The sequence below is a fragment of the Guyanagaster necrorhizus genome (genome assembly GCF_019112545.1).
Source record: "Guyanagaster necrorhizus MCA 3950 unplaced genomic scaffold BT62scaffold_7, whole genome shotgun sequence".
Classification (NCBI taxonomy): Eukaryota; Fungi; Basidiomycota; class Agaricomycetes; order Agaricales; family Physalacriaceae; genus Guyanagaster; species Guyanagaster necrorhizus.
The window spans coordinates 1,731,177-1,741,905 of NW_025064886.1; the positions used below are offsets into that span (position 1 = coordinate 1,731,177).

General features: G+C 45.7%; 4 protein-coding genes across 4 annotated transcripts; all 4 read left to right on the plus strand.

Annotated features, from left to right (window-relative positions):
• Positions 1–1,026: 1,026 nt before the first annotated feature.
• On the plus strand, positions 1,027–3,053 carry BT62DRAFT_889176 (glycoside hydrolase family 16 protein; the record flags this gene model as incomplete). The annotated part of the gene is made up of 7 exons (XM_043182983.1): positions 1,027–1,186; positions 1,587–1,737; positions 1,784–1,997; positions 2,051–2,303; positions 2,363–2,815; positions 2,874–2,955; positions 3,014–3,053. The coding sequence occupies 7 exons, from the start codon at positions 1,027–1,029 to the stop codon at positions 3,051–3,053; spliced, it is 1,353 nt and encodes a 450-aa protein (XP_043042414.1).
• Positions 3,054–3,414: 361 nt separating this feature from the next.
• On the plus strand, positions 3,415–4,679 carry BT62DRAFT_929989 (uncharacterized protein). Its single transcript, XM_043185840.1, has 7 exons — positions 3,415–3,498; positions 3,544–3,621; positions 3,672–3,940; positions 3,985–4,032; positions 4,089–4,217; positions 4,271–4,293; positions 4,373–4,679. Exons 1-7 carry the CDS (start codon positions 3,432–3,434, stop codon positions 4,380–4,382), a joined length of 624 nt encoding a protein of 207 aa, XP_043042415.1. The 5' UTR covers positions 3,415–3,431; the 3' UTR covers positions 4,383–4,679.
• Positions 4,680–4,698: 19 nt separating this feature from the next.
• BT62DRAFT_734307 (uncharacterized protein) lies at positions 4,699–5,672 on the plus strand. Its single transcript, XM_043182070.1, has 3 exons — positions 4,699–5,169; positions 5,223–5,261; positions 5,324–5,672. The coding sequence occupies exons 1-3, from the start codon at positions 4,812–4,814 to the stop codon at positions 5,416–5,418; spliced, it is 492 nt and encodes a 163-aa protein (XP_043042416.1). The 5' UTR covers positions 4,699–4,811; the 3' UTR covers positions 5,419–5,672.
• Positions 5,673–6,622: 950 nt separating this feature from the next.
• Positions 6,623–8,620, plus strand: BT62DRAFT_1003637 (uncharacterized protein; the record flags this gene model as incomplete). Its single annotated transcript, XM_043176966.1, has 10 exons — positions 6,623–6,689; positions 6,735–6,812; positions 6,863–7,131; positions 7,176–7,223; positions 7,280–7,408; positions 7,462–7,484; positions 7,532–7,785; positions 7,837–8,397; positions 8,461–8,492; positions 8,555–8,620. The coding sequence occupies 10 exons, from the start codon at positions 6,623–6,625 to the stop codon at positions 8,618–8,620; spliced, it is 1,527 nt and encodes a 508-aa protein (XP_043042417.1).
• Positions 8,621–10,729: the final 2,109 nt, after the last annotated feature.

A 10,729-nucleotide genomic window follows, 5' to 3' on the forward strand; every position in this document is an offset into this window, starting at 1 on the left:
AGACACAGTCGACGAGCGAGCGTCCAGCAATGCGTACATGATACGATATAGCCAGTCATTGGTGCCCAGAGAATGTCCAAGGATAACCCAGGGCGATCTTCATTTGTGTTCGTCGACGCATGGATTTGCCGGCTTCTCCCTGCTTGGAGGCTTAGATAGTCCCTAATAAGCCCAGGAGAGCAATTGTCAGCATCTGCACAAATTGCTTTGCAAGGGACGCACTCATCCTCTCCTGACCCTGATACGTGCCGAGCCCCATTCATGATCCTAAGTTACTTGCGGTTCTCCGATGTCAACGAATGTTTGCCAAAAAAAAAGTCGGTAAAGGCGTCGAGCCCGTCGAGTAAGCTCTGCAGTGTCATGTCAAGGTGGCGGTAAGAGGCAGAAATGTCGCCGCCGGCAACTTGACTTTCGACCACCATACCATGTACCTGTCTGCAGGACACTCTCGACACCAACCACTGGCCTGACCTCTCTGCTCCCACCATGTCAACAATAATGGATTGAAACGTGCAGAATTTCTCAGCAGGACCAGATCAGGGTCTCTACGGTCTCGTCAACAGCGACGTTGACGGATCGCAAACCGTATACCACCGTCGTTGTCTACGGTTTCAATACACTTCTCCCCCCCCTGGGCCTTCTCGACTGCCGAAACATAATACAAACATGCTATCTCGGCGCTGGGAAACATTTACTGTGTCCGGCGATAGTGCAGAAAGTGCTGTCGAGTTCCTTCTGCACATAAATTACCGCCTTAATATCACCGAACCGCGAGGCACATTTTCCATTATGTCCACATGAAAGTTCTTGATCGCCTTCAAGTGAACTTTCTGTTCTATATCTAAAGATCATTGATGAGGGGTAATGAGGCCGTGAGGCACTTCTAAACAAGTAGCCCTCCCATCTCTCTACCACCCCATGGCCTCCTCGTCCTCTGTAGCACCATCCATTGTGGTGAATCCCTTCGAGGATAGCCAGAGTGATGTCCAACCCTCCTTGATACAGAGACGTCCGGTGCAGCCCCGGATGCGCTCAAACTTGCTACCAATCTCACTGTCGAATTCTACCGATCCTGCTACGCTCCGTGAACTCCAAGTACCCAAGCCATGGGTGCAAAATCCCAATTTTCGCGCCAGGGTTTCCTACTGGCTCGTATATGTAATGATTCTTGTCGGAGTAGCTCTTGGTAAGTACATCCATTAACTTCTTAGAATTAAACTGACATTATGGCTGCGGTGGCTGGTGCATCGCTTCGGCGAGGAACAGGCCTTGGCGCACTGCAGGGCTGGGACGCTTTTAGGTCAAGAACGCTATCTGGCCAGTTCTGAACGAATGAGAAGCAATCCTTTCTCCCAGCTTCACATGGCGTTCTAGAACCTGCCTTTTGAGATATCGTTCTACCACGCACCAGCCTTGCAGTTAACTCTTGTTCTACCATGCATATACGCGTCTGCCATGAAATATAGCGCGCATATAGTTGGATGTCTGTTCCGACTCACTATATATAGCTGGCGTGGTAGAACAAGACTTCCAAGGTCCTCTCCTTCCCGCATAAGCGCACCACTTCCGATGCGAATCCACAACAGGAGTGATACAATGCTATTTCACGTACAAGAACGTAATGCTTGACCATCAGGATTTGTGCCTCGTGATGGAGGAAGACTTCAACGGAACCGAAGACGATGTTTTTGGATCCAACGGATACTTTATGAGAGAGGTCGATGCCAGTGGATCTGGGTACGATCGTTCTTTATGATCGTTTTCGGTCTCTCATCCTCCATAGGAATGGGCAGTTCGAAATGACGACCTCTTCGTCAAACAACTCCTACATCAAGGATGGAATTCTGTACCTTGTACCGACCCTCACCGAGGACGTCATTGGCGAGGACAATGTATTCAACGGATACGTCTACAACCTCACGGACTGCACGTTTAATGTGACACAACCTAATGATGGGTACCTCATCACAGGCAACGGAACAACTGCAGGCTCTAGAGTGAGTTCCGCCTTCGTTTCGATTTTTTTTCTAAGCTAACCGGAGCTATACAGACTTTCGATTATTCAGGTTATTACCATGCTTGCAGCGCCACCTCCAACTCTTCAGCGGGCACCGTTATCAACCCAGTCCAGAGCGCCCGTGTCAGCACACTCCTCAGTGCCCGAGGAGCACGTGGAGGAAGTATCAGATACGGCCGAATCGAAGTCCGCGCCAAAATGCCCACTGGAGACTGGATGTGGCCTGCGATCTGGTTGCTCCCGAAGGACAGCGTTTATGGTGAATGGCCGCAGAGCGGTGAGATCGGTTAGTCCAGCTTTCGTCTGTATTGCAAAGAAAATCAGAGCTCACTGGCTACCTTGTAGATATGGTCGAGTCACGAGGGAACGGAATTCGGTATACCAATCGCGGATCAAACTACGTCCAGGGCTCCCTGAATTGGGGTCCCACTGCCGCATTGAATGCCGTGGATAAAACCTTCTCTTGGTGGACGTTTCGCCGGCAATCATTCAGCGCTAAGATGCACACGTACGTGCTCGAGTGGACAGACGAGTTTATCCGGATCTATGTCGACACACGCGCGCACACGCTGTTGTCGTTCAAGTTCAAAGAATCTTTCTGGCAACTGGGTGATTTCCCGAGTGCGATAACGTCTAACGGGCAGCAAGTGCCGCTGGAGAATCCATGGGCCAACGGGACATACTTGTCGGCGCCATTTGATCAGGAATTTTATCTGATTATGAACGTTGCGGTCGGGTCGACTGGGGGTTGGTTCCCGGATGGACAGGGCAATAAGCCTTGGTTGAATGGTGCTGCGAGTGAGTACCGCATTCGGTTCAATAATATGACCTCCCTTACTGACGGTGTTGTGACCAGCCGCTATGCGAGATTTTGCGAGTGCGAAGGAGCTGTGGTACCCAACGTGGCCTGAGAATCCGGATGATAGGGGTATGGCTGTGTATGTCCTCTTTTGCGGCTGTGTTTTGTGATCTCGCTTACCGAAGCTGTGTCTGCAGGGACTATGTGAGGATGTACAAGCATTGCTCCGATTCGTGACGATGTAGACTTTCATTCCTTCTCGTAGGGTTGTTATTGTTATATGTTGTCTCTGGGTCTGTTTTAAATTGATATCTCACAGTCAAGTGTACGCTTTCATTAGCAGATCTTCCAAAACTTTTAATCTAGACGATCATTTCGAGAATTCAGTTGCTGTTTCAGGCGAGCAGAGCTGTTGAGGCTTCAACAGTGCAGTTACGCTAGATTGCAACTATTCCCTTTGAAGTAGCATTGAGTTACGAAAGGGCTGGTTTGAGTCTGAATTACAGCAGTAATCACCATCAGCATAACAGCACGCCAATCATGATGGTGAGTAGTCATCAGGATAAGTATTTGTTATCCGAACGTGCTAAACCTGCCTTTTACCCGTTCTCTACGATGTCGTGGCGGAGTCACATAACATCGGCTGCCAAGAACTTCCAACTTGGCTATAATATTCAGAAACGTGAGGCGTACTTCCTCATTTAATGCGTACTAACCAATTTCTTAGCTTATCCATGGAGGGGTACAACACCATTCGCGTGTATCTTTTTTGTAGGATTGACAATACTGCTGGTCTTCATCAACAGTAAGCCGACTTTCTTTCAGTAACTACAGACTCTGAACGCCGTTTTCTAGTTCCTTTATCGGCATACGACGTTGTCCAGGAATTTACATACACTCCAAACGATACTTCCCCATCACTTCCCTTCAACAGCGTCGTTCCTGCATCCCTTAGACACACAGCCGGGGATTTTACACCACAGACATTCAAAGTCGGCGATACTATTCAAAGCAATCTCTCTGCCTTTAACTATGTGATTACGGAGGCGTTTAAGGATAGCGCCTCATACGATCCTGTTGGCTCGTTCCCTTATTATAATAATCCCTTATCATCGTGTGATGTTGTAAGTCCATTGCATTAGTATAGTCATTTATCTGACCCTCCTAGTCAAATATTTCGTTGTCGTTACGAAAGGAGGAGCGGGCCTCGTTGTCTGTACGTTTATGTTACAATCACATTTTGGCTGACCAATAAATTAAATTTTCTTATAGGCAGTTATCTCTTGTTGGTTACCTGTGTACTACAGGATGACTCTAAGTCTAAATCACGCATCGATGCAAGATCGTACATTCCAGTTTCTGAGTGCCATGCTCGACCTAGATGCTTTGCTCACAGATGCGGTAAATGTGACAATTTTGCACGCTATCATGCACAGCTCATGCAATACTCTTAGGAATACGGGTGGGATTCAGAAAAGTTCGTTTACCTTTTGTTCTTTATGCTCCTAAGCCAATGATTCCTAGTGTCACGCTGACTACTGACAATGGGAATTTAGGACCTACTAGCAATCAGACTGTCACCGGCATCGACATTTCAGTATTTCCCTGTTGCGTTTGCGGTGGCGAGGGTTGGTACGGAGAACCAAACGTTGAAACACAATCACAAGTGCCGATGATGTTTGACCACCCTTTTTGTGACGGCGATGTGGCAAAGTTCAAGGCAGACTGGGCAGCCGTGTACTATGGACAAGGCGCTTTTTTGGGTTAGACACCGCATCGGGGTGGGTACCAAGAACTGACATAGAAATCTTTGTAGATTTTATAGATGGTGAAGGGCCGTCCAGCCCGGGCGCTAATATCCTACCACCAAATGAAGAACTCGAAGTACCTTCAAACGTTCAACTTGTGCTCCAGAATGCATTCCAAGCCATCTATCACACCATTCGACTCGATCTCGGTGTGATTCGCCCGAATCAGATATTCACATCATCAAGTATGTTCAATGAGAGCATATTGGCGGTGCCTCTCTTCCAGTCTTTCATCACGCCCAATAGTACTCCCCCCCCTTTTCCTGTGCTCTCACTGTATACATCGTTCATCGTGAATAATTCATGTGCCAATGCAAGTCGGGTAAGACGCTCCGCAAGTGATTTCAGCTATTACTACCAACATGCATCCCAATTTGGACCTCTCGATGTTAGGGTACCCTCTGTATCATATCTTCGACCAGTGTTCCGCCGAAAATCTACAGCGTCAGCCATATCTAGTGTTTTTGTGGCTACGTTCGCCATGGTCTCTGCGGCGTGGTCCCTATTCCATTTCATCGCTGGTTCCTTCTGCGGGAGACAAAGTGGTACGGAAATGTCTTGCGTGAATAACGACCGACTGCCTGATTCGGTTGCTTAGATGAATCCGGCGGTTGTCCGCATTGTAGCCATTGTCGAGGTAATTGGATATCATTGCATGATATACAGTGTCTTGACAAAATCGGTTCTATCAAATTACAGGTCCCAGCGGAGATCCTGAATCTGTGTTACTGGTATCAGGCTGCGATAACCGCCATGAGGAGATAGCCATGGGAGAAATGGATCACCATAAATGAATTATGTTGGGATGTAATACTTCTCGTTGACAACGATTCTTTTGAATTCAGTAATGTTACGGTCTCAGGATGTGTAATAGAACAGACTCTACTTAGTAAAGTTCGAAGTACTGTGTATGCAGGAAGGGGTGACACTAGTTCATTGACGAGAACGCGCTCTATCTTAGCCGAGACACGTAATAATGGGACCCTTGGGTGAACAACTAATGAAGGGCAAAAGAGAGACGCACACGTAGGCGTCTATGAGCACGTGTCACATTGGCAAGTCCTGATGATGAAAATTGTCCGGCGGGTGCTGACCAAGAGACCTGTGCTAGTACAGAGGATGCAGGTCGGCCCAGAAAGGAGAAGAAGACGGCAAGTGCCGCACAGGTTCCACTAGAAGACGTGACTCAGGCTGCTTCATCAAACGCCGCCTCGCAATTTCTGGACCCTTTTAGTCTTCCAGAGCAATGAGAACCTCCTTTTACTGTGCGGGAAATCAACGGCCCTCTGATGTAGTCACATTATGAGTAGATTTCTGTTACAATTCATGACGACTCACTCATACCTTTCGCTATCCAGAAAACAGTCCCTTAATCCTAACCTCCACTTTTATCGAAACTGTCGCTTTAAAAGCCCGCCTTCTACTCAGATGGTCGAACAGACAGTGAAGATCAACATGTATGAATGTAGCAGAGTACGGTAGCGAAAGTAAAAGGAATTGTTACTGTCGTAAGAGAGATAGTGAATAAAAAGGCGAGGAAAGGAAAAGGTGGTCACAAAATGTTTGTGGAATCAATCAGTAAGCGGCGTGTTTCAAACTAGAAAAACATTTTGAGAGTTCAGTTCCTGTTTTAAGGGAGCAGAGATGTCGAACGTTGACTAATCCGATGATAGCCATCAAGTTGCTGGGGGACTGGTTCGAGATTACAACAATAATTACCATCGTCATAACACCACGCTAATCGTGTTGGTGGGCAGTCATCAGCGTGGTGTCTCTACTTCCCCAAGCACTTCTGTGGCTGCCGACGCACCTGTGCGAGTCCACTCGGTTGCAACTATTCCCTTTGAAGGTTGATGGTTATCATTGAGTTACGAGAGAGCTGGTTCGAGTCTGGATTACGGCGGTAATTACCATCAGCATAACGCCAAGCCAAACGTGATGATATATAAGTATTTGTTATCCGAACGTGCTAAACCTGCCTTTTATTCGTTCTCTACGATGTCGTGGCGGAGTCAAATAACTTCGGCTGCCAAGAACTTCCAACTTGGCTATAATATTCAGAAACGTGAGGCGTACTTCCTCATTTAATGCGTACTAACCAATTTCTTAGCTTATCCATGGAGAGGTACAACACCACTCGTGTGTATCTTTTTTGTGGGATTGACAATGTTGTTGGTCTTCGTCAATAGTAAGCGGGGTTTCTACCAGAAACTACAGACTCTGAACGCCGTTTTCTAGTTCCTTTATCGGCATACGACGTTGTCCAGGAATTTACATACACTCCAAATGATACTTCCCCATCACTTCCCTTCAGCAGCGTCGTTCCTGCATCCCTTAGACACACAGCCGGGGATTTTACACCACAGACATTTAAAATCGGCGATACGATCCAAAGTAATCTCTCTGCCTTTAACTATGTGATTACGGACGCGTTTACGGATAGCTCGTTAACCTATCCTGTGGGTTCGTTCCCTTATTATAATAATCCCTTATCATCGTGTGATGTTGTAAGTCCATTGCATTAGTATAGTCATTTATCTGACCTTCCTAGTCGAATATTTCGTTGTCGTTACGAAAGGAGGAGCGGGCCTCGTTGTCTGTACGTTTATATCACACTCACATTTTGGCTGACCAATAAATTAAATTTTCTTATAGGCAGTTATCTATTGTTGGTTCCCTGTGTACTACAGGATGACTCTAAGTCTAAATCATGCATCGATGCAAGATCGTACATTCCACATTTTGAATGCTGTGCCCGACCTAGATGGTTTGCTCACAGATGCGGTAAATACGACAATTTTGCACGCTATCATGCACAACTCATGCAATACTCTTAGGAATGCGGGTGGGATTCAGAAAAGTTCATTCACTTTCTGTTCTTTATGCTCCTGAATTAATGGCTCCTAGTGTCACGCTGGTCAATGACAATGGGGATTCAGGACCTACTAGCAATCAGAATGTCACCGGCCTCGATGTCTCGGTATATCCTTGTTGCAATTGTGCTGACAATGGTTTGTACTATGAATCTTATATTAAATCGGTAGTAGCAGGCCAGCCATGGCTAGTGTCAATCCTGATCGATCACCCTCCTTGTGACGGCGATGTGGCAAAGTTCCAGGGAACTTGGACAACCGCGTACTATGGACAAGGAGCTTTTTTTGGTTAGGCACTACATCGGAGTGGGTACCAAGAACTGACATAGAAATCTGTAGATTTTACGGGTGGTGGAGGGCTGTTCGGCCCGGGCGCTAATATCCTACCACCAAACGACGTACTCGAAGTACCTTCAAACGTTCAGCTTGTGGTCCAAAATGCATTCCAAGCCATCTATCACACCATTCGACTCGATCTCGGTGTGATTCGCCCGAATCAGATATTCACATCACCAAATGTGTTCAGTGAGAGCATATCGGCGGTGCCTCTCTACAAGCCTTCCAACATGACATTCGACCGTGACGATACCGGCCAGCCTGCTGTTGTGCTCGGAGGAATCTCGAGGTGTATTGCATCGTGGGTCGTGAATAATTCATATGCCAATGCAAGTCGGCAAGCACACTTCACAAATGATTTCTTGAACTTTTACTACCAACAAGCACTCCAATTCGGACCTTTTGATGTCCGGGTTCCCTCCGTGTCGTATCTTCGACCAGTGTTCCGCCGAAAATCCACAGCGTCAGCCATATCTAGTGTTTTTGTGGCTACGTTTGCCATGGTTTCTGCAGCGTGGTCCCTATTCAATTTCATCGCTGGTACCTTCTGCAAAGGTCAAAGCGGTACGGAAATGTCTTGTGTGAATAACGACCAGCTGTCTGATTCGGTTGCTTAGATGAATCCAGTGGTTGTCCGCATTGCAGCCATAATTATCGAGGTAACTGGATATCATTCCAGGATATGTAGCGTACTGACAAAATGGGCTCTATCAAATTGCAGATCCTAGCGGAGATTCTGAGTCTGTGTTACTGGTATCACGCTGCGATAGCCGCTATGAAGAGATAGCCATGGGAGAAATGGATCACCATAAATGAAATATTTTGGGATGTAATACTTCTCGTTGACAACGATTCTTTTGAATTCAGTAATGTTACGGTTTCAAGACTAATCCAGTATTTGTGTAATAGAACAGACTCTACTTGGTAAAGTTCGAAGTACTGTATATGCAGGAAGGGGTGCTACCAGTTCATCGACGAGAACGCGCCCTATCTTAGCCGAGACACGTTATAATGGGCCCCTTGGGTGAACAACTAATGAATAGCGAAAGAGAGACATGCACTCATAATAGAGGGAGGATGTAAGTATTCACTATGAATGAGCATAAGTAATAGTTATGGATATTGTGATGGTATATACATACCTCAGTCGGACACAGTGATGGTAGAATGACTGAGGTATGCAGGTAACTACAGGTGAAGTGTATAAGTAATTGTAAGGACAGGAGGTTGATATAATAGGTAAGAAAGAATGAGTGACAATCAAAAGTAAAACATATTGGTATAAGATATGGATATCTTCTAATGCTCCCCCATGTCTGAACTATGCCATTGCAACAATATTGAGAGCCTCCAAGTATCAGTTGTGTGTATCATGAGCCAATGGCTTGGTGAACATATCTGCTGGGTTTGAGTCACCTCAGATAAACTCAACTTTCAAGTCACCATCTTGAACATGCTCATGAATAAAGTGCTTCTGAATATTGATGTGTTTGACCTTGTGGTGGGACTTCATGTTTGATGTCAGAGCCACTGTATCTTGGTTGTCCCCATAAAGTAGAGCTGGACAAGGCTGCAGGAGTTGGACTTCCTTCATCCATGACATCATCCACATCATCTGCTGTGCTGTGTGAGTTAGAGAGATGTATTCAGCCTTGACCATTGAAAGTGTCACCATTGCCTGATGCTTCAAGCTCTAGCAGGCAGGACCTCTGGCCATCATAAACACATAGCCAGACATCAAATACATCATGTTCTGACATCCACCATAATCAGCATCAACATATTCAACCAGGACAAGGGATTTGTCTCACAAGTAGATGATTCCATAGTCTATTGTGCCCTTGCTATATCCCAGGACATGCAAGAGAGCCTTCCAGTGTGCTATTCCAGAGTTTGCTTGAAAATGAGTGAGCACACTGACTGGGTAACAAAAGTCTGAACACATTACTAGCTGTCCCCACATAACATGATCTAAAAGATGATGGTATGAGTGTTCCTCCATCTCATCTTATTCTGCTTGTGTTCTAGGTGATTGTGAGCAGTCAAGAACAATACTTACTGGAAGCAGGATCAAGCATAGAGTGAGGTATGAGAAGTTGAAGTCAATGAATATATTCTTCCAGTAAGAGCATTGTGAGAATGAGATCATACCGGCCTTGAGGTTCTAGTCAATTCTCATACCCAGGAAGTAGTGGTTCTCCCCCACATCCATAAGGTTCCACTTCTCTTCAAGCTCACCCTTCTGATGACTTGCTTCCTCCTTGCTCAACAATGCATTCCATACATCATCTGTATATATATCAGTAATGGTATAATTCTTCTCTGATTCACTGATAGTCTGCACACATGAGTCTGCATGAGAGGTTTTATAACTTAGATCAGTGTACATCTTCTCTAAGGTCTTGTACCAGTCATGCTCACTCTGTATCATTCCATAGATAGTATGTACTAACTTGCAGACTTTGTTTTCTTGTCTTTTGATGATGTAACCTGATAGCTGGCATATATAGATATTATCTCTTGTTTTGCTGTTCAAATATGCAGAGACAAAGTCAGCTTGCCCTAAGTGTAAGTCTAGCTTTGCAGCAACAGCAGCAGACATGTGCACAGATTTAGAGTTGAGTCACTGCAGCCCAAGTGTTGTTGTAATTGAGACCATATTGTTGGATATATCTCTTGCTGATCAGTCTTTCCTTGTTATGGAGCCAGTTACCATCACTATTCCACTTCATTCCATATACCCACTTGCAGTCCATAATATTAGTGTCTTTGGTTGCATTCTCAAGATCCTAGATGTATTTCTGGAGATGCATATTGAACTCTATATCCATTGCAGCTCTCCATCTCATCTCATTCACCTTTAATGCATCTCTATAGTTCTTGGGGACATAGAGAT

What these genes read in the sequence shown, in the direction of transcription:
- BT62DRAFT_929989 (XM_043185840.1), top strand. Translation starts at nt 3,432, where the DNA reads ATGTCGTGGCGGAGTCACATAACATCGGCTGCCAAGAACTTCCAACTT. An exon ending in ACTGCTGGTCTTCATCAACA is followed by an intron (nt 3,622 to 3,671) that starts GTAAGCCGACTT and finishes GCCGTTTTCTAG; the next exon opens with TTCCTTTATCGGCATACGAC. An exon ending in ATGCTTTGCTCACAGATGCG is followed by an intron (nt 4,218 to 4,270) that starts GTAAATGTGACA and finishes CAATACTCTTAG; the next exon opens with GAATACGGGTGGGATTCAGA.
- BT62DRAFT_734307 (XM_043182070.1), top strand. Translation starts at nt 4,812, where the DNA reads ATGTTCAATGAGAGCATATTGGCGGTGCCTCTCTTCCAGTCTTTCATC. An exon ending in CTTCTGCGGGAGACAAAGTG is followed by an intron (nt 5,170 to 5,222) that starts GTACGGAAATGT and finishes TCGGTTGCTTAG; the next exon opens with ATGAATCCGGCGGTTGTCCG. An exon ending in GCATTGTAGCCATTGTCGAG is followed by an intron (nt 5,262 to 5,323) that starts GTAATTGGATAT and finishes ATCAAATTACAG; the next exon opens with GTCCCAGCGGAGATCCTGAA.